The 5,000-nt window shown below is 42.6% G+C and overlaps 1 protein-coding gene across 5 annotated transcripts in view; it reads left to right on the forward strand.

Moving 5' to 3' along the window:
- Nucleotides 1-5,000, forward strand: part of LOC106821497 (sodium bicarbonate cotransporter 3-like) — a 66,152-nt gene that overhangs the window by 25,885 nt on the left and 35,267 nt on the right. For all 5 annotated transcript variants that reach the window (XM_014826336.1, XM_014826335.1, XM_014826337.1 and 2 more), the window contains one exon: nt 4,110-4,242. In XM_014826336.1, coding sequence (XP_014681822.1) covers nt 4,110-4,242 — 133 coding nt within the window. The remainder of the gene's footprint in view (nt 1-4,109; nt 4,243-5,000) is intronic.

The raw sequence follows: 5,000 nt of genomic DNA on the forward strand, positions 1-5,000 counted from the left end.
CGCGTGCTCCGCAACTTTGGCGTTACGGTTAGACCCCCCCCCCCCGGCAACAAATCCTGTACACGCCCCTGCGAGCAAATTGCAACATTGAAAACGAACCCCCCCCCCATAAAGCTGGCTTACGGCCTGATCTGACAAAGTCAGATGCAGCTTGTAGAATCGCATGATCGTCCGTGCGGTGCGTGCGTTGCGTGCGTCGTAGGCGACTCCCTAGACTCGTTAGTGGAGTAGGTGAGGTACGCTCCGGCATATTAGATAGTACCAGGGTACGTTCCAGTATGTTCCAGTACCATATTCCCCGGGGACATAGACCCTCTCAGCGCTACTGCTACTGCAACAAGGGGGCGGGTGGAGGGGGCTCTAATAGCAAAAGCAGTTCAGTCCTTTGTTAACAGTCAACAAATCCATGTTTAACCCTCCTCTTGAGGGTCAAGGTTATCAGACACTTAGTCTTCGCACGTCAGCGGAAAGTAGGTTTCATGGTCATTTCAATAAAGTGATAGAAATGGTAAGTCAGCACTGAAACAAAAAAGTTTTGCACTCGGTCCGGTAGACCATGTCCTCAGAAAATGTTTGATATCTGACCTTTCCCCCACTGCCCTTTGACCTGTGACCTCCAATTTCGCCCTGGTGATGGGTTTCCTCCCCATCACACTATACATCGAATATTAAGAGCTACTAATCTTCAGCTTCTCCTATACCTTAAGTTAAGGGGAAAATATTCTCCCTCCATTGACACATCTTAACCTTTGACCCTTGACCCCCCAAATTCGACATCCCGAGTCCTTTTCGCGATTCCCCCCCCCCAATAAAATTTATTGAAAATTTCTAAATGCACCAACAGTAAAAAGTCCAGTCAGTCTCCTGTGTATGTTATTCTGTTTATTATTTGTGGGGTTTTCAATAATCACATATATATATATAAGAGTTGCAAAAATAAAGTCAAACGGTAGCTTACGTGTGGGGAATACATATATTGGGCTGTAGTACATACGTACGTGTGTATTAGCGCAATTAGTGGAGTGTTCGTCTATATGTACGACCGAGGAGGATCGATTGTTTATATAGTATGTGAACCACGAGTGCGAAGCGCGAAGTCTCTTGCGGCCGGGGTCCAGGGCCCGCGTAAGGGTAGCTCAGGGGGTTTGAGAAAGCGGCACTAATCACTACTAAAATGTAGGGGGTGGGCATTGCTGGACTATGAGAGAGCGACAGCAAAACTCTTTCCTGGAATTGAGGAAAAAGCTACAATCGGGAATGACACACGAGTGTGCCGGCACGCAAAAATAAACGTGTGAATTTCATTACGATTTTCCATGGATTACCGTTCTATAATCCTACGGGTCGTTGGTCCTACGGGTCTACGTAGGCACGCCCGCTGGCACACCCGCACACACACACACAAGCACGCACGCACGCACGCACGCACACAGGCACGCACGCGCGCAGGCACACACGCAAGTTTCGGGCAAGTGAGATTGACATTCGGGCAAGTGAAAATTCAACCCAACTTGCCCGAATGGGCAAGTGGGTTGAAAAATTAATGTCAGGCCCTGATTGACCCAAATATCCGCTTGTTCTTTACATCCATGACGTTCAAACCAAGCACGTCTTTTTTATTATGTCTGGCGCTAAATTCAGATTTTTTACGATATATATATATATATATATATATATATATATATATAATTTCATAACAACAAATAATTTTTACAACAATTTCATAACAACAAATAATTTTTACAACAATTTCATAACAACAAATAATTGTTACAATTAAATTTTTTATTTTTTTTAATAGGGTTAGGGTCACAATGCACCATAAAACAGGAGTTTCAGGCACGCGATTTGTATCAACTAATGGGATTTGGGAGGTATGCAGAATGCAGAAGGTTGCTGAAATGATGTGTACGCAACTGCGTATCTGCATATCTACGCCTGACAAAGGTGTCACTACGCATGACTTAAATGTTACGTTTTATAACCGTAGCAACAGACCTCAGATGAGCCCAGACGCTCTGCGGCTCTTGTTCGTCATATGATCAGGAGTCTATCAATATTATCTGTAAGTTGTTGCGTTTAGTTAAAGCAAATGACACATATTCACTGCGTCATACCCCAGCATCAATGTCAGATGTAGATTATATTTGGAGTTCATACGCGAATCAGAAATGGTATGTAGGCCTACTCGTCGGCTTTCATGAGACATTTTACTTCCAGAACTTGCCTTGCTAAATCGCTTTTTGATATTTTGCACACCTGCCATTTCTGGTTTGATGTACCTATTTTCATATTCAAAATATAATGTTACAAAGAAATATAAGTTTGAAGGTCAAGGTCAGGGGGTCTAGATTAAGAAAGGTAAATGGCAAATTTACATAATTTTTCAGAACGACGGACCCACTGAGAAGCACTTTGTGAGCAATTAAAATTCATAAATATTTTACGGGGACGTGAGTAGTAGTTGTCTAGTAACTTTTTAACCCTCAAGAGATCTAAACCTGATTTACTCTCTTGCTCTACCCTATGACCATTCCATTCGCTGACCAATTCTGTTTTCTCGCACGCAAGCGACGACTCGCTGTCGAAGTACATTTCTTTCCGTCGAACCTGAGGCGGTGCTGGGAACCTTGACAACCTGTATATGTATCCCCTTATTTGTTACCCCTGGCTCACGAGGTCACCACTAGAATGAATGACAACGATGCTCGTGGTTTTCTATTATCTTGAATATTTGGTTTTCATATTCTATGAATCTTTTATACATGTTGTTTGTGCACAGGGCGTGCGTGCGATGTACTTGTGTGTTGCAGATGAGCATTTGACTGGCATTTACAGGTGATTATCAGCAATAATAGGCGGAATAGAGTAGAGAATCATGAAGACTTTGGTAGTAAATACATTTCGTGTTTATTTACCTTTTTTTATTGAAACGTTCCAAGTGCCTGTGAGCTCATTGGCCTGTGAATTGAATCGGAACAGGTTCTAATTACTGGGCTGTCTGTAGATGCTTGTGCCCTACGCTCGATAGGACGGGAAATGTAATTGAAAAAAGTAATCATAATACCTGTATGGTTTGAAATCAATGACCCTCCAATTACACACGATCGATCGAGCTAACAAAATTCAATCTTCAAGGTCAAAAGTTCAAAAATTCGCAGACGAGAAAGTTACAAATATTCCTAAATTAATTTACCCGAACACACTATCAAAAGAGCAGGCCCGGTTCCCTTCTATTTTTTTCTGAGATTTCATTTATTAGGTACGAGCATGACCGTAAACAGCTATTATGGAAGTGACACTCATTATTCATCCATTCCTCGCCAGTACAGATGGTTTTTCCCTGAACCCATGTAAAAAATCGGCTCGGTTTATAACTCATTTGTGCTGCTTACGGTACCCCACAGGCATCCATAGTATGAGACTGCCGGGAATGCTTTTTTTTACTGGTATGATCCCATTCACGCGTCGGAGGGTTCGGGATCACAGCATACGCATCACGACTAAATAAAAATAATTTATGCTATCAATCTAACTAGAAATTAATGTTTCATTGCAGGTATAGCCTTTTCTTTCAGCGTGCGTGATTATGGTGTTTTCTCGTTTGTTATCTGCGTGGCAAGCGTAATAGATATGAGTATTGGTTATGCTTTTCCAATTATTGTCAATTTTAATTAATTTATTAAATGTTACAATTTATGTAATAGCTTAATGTAAAAAATTTGAATCCGGTACGCATATATGAGAAGTGCAATTCCTCCATCTCTCCATATGCTGTACTGTACAGTGACAATGCCACGTGAACTCTGAGCCATATGTTGTAAACCGTTATAGTCTTCCTCAGTTTTTTGCACGTCAGAAACTAAAGGCGATGCTAATTTTAACGTTCGCCGAAATTGCCAGCGGTGGCATTTCCCGCGTGGAGGTTAGTCTGCACGCATGTGTACAGGTGTAATAAACGGTGTGAGAGACTCCGAAAGGCAATACTTGTGTTACTTTCCCAAGTGTAAGCCAGCCATATTCTTACATCGCATCTGAACCTGTTGGAAGCCGCCGGGATGGTCTAGCAAGTTTCAGCATTAGTAACATAATGCATCGTTCTCCCTCAGGCACATCGTTCACAGACGAACTGAGGAATGTGTTTACGGACGTAACTCGTGGTGACGACAACCCCCTCTTCATACAGCTTAGCGAACTCAGGGATGATAAGCATGGTGAACTACACTGGCGGGAAATGACAAGGTGACATGTTTGTTTATATTTGCCTAGCACTATACACGTTTACGCAGAATTTTTAGCTATTTTGTCCGTTTCCCCACGTCGGTTCACTCTGAAAATCAACACCCGCGCACTCAACTATACACACACGCGCACGCACGCACACACACACACACACACACACACACACACACAAGCGCACAAAGCGTACGCGCGTGTACGTAGACGCACGCCCGCCCGCACGCATGCACGAACGGTGGAACTATTCTCGGCACAAGTATATTCTCAAACGTGCGAAGCAAATAAGCTGGTCAGCTATCGACATCATGTGGCAATCCTTGTAGGCGCACGCATTTTCGTGTGTACAAAGCGAGCTTCCGGACCCAATCAGCCTGCGCAGATACAGTGCGGTGCACGGCAGAGAAACGCAACGCAAATTCAATTCGTAGCCGGCTTTAAAAATTTATCACACCGTTTTTGTTGCCATCAGAGGTCACGTGAAAATGATTGTCTGTTTCATCGCATCATCTACAGTGTTTACTAATGAGTAATGAATATTTTAGAGCCAGTATTTATTGTATGAGGTTATGTGTATAATAGAGTATCAGCAATTAGTAATCATCATTGTTTTCGTAACTTATTGTTAGATTGACAAATACTTGACTTATACGACATATCATCAGGAGTTAATAAAGACAAATTTTTGTCTTTGTTAACTCCTGATATCATGGTGTTGTCGTTTCGAACAGTCTTGATGGTAGTGAAACTGCTGGGTGGCATAT

This window comes from Priapulus caudatus, unplaced genomic scaffold (genome assembly GCF_000485595.1).
Source record: "Priapulus caudatus unplaced genomic scaffold, Priapulus_caudatus-5.0.1 Scaffold75, whole genome shotgun sequence".
In the NCBI taxonomy this organism is placed as follows: domain Eukaryota; kingdom Metazoa; phylum Priapulida; class Priapulimorpha; order Priapulimorphida; family Priapulidae; genus Priapulus; species Priapulus caudatus.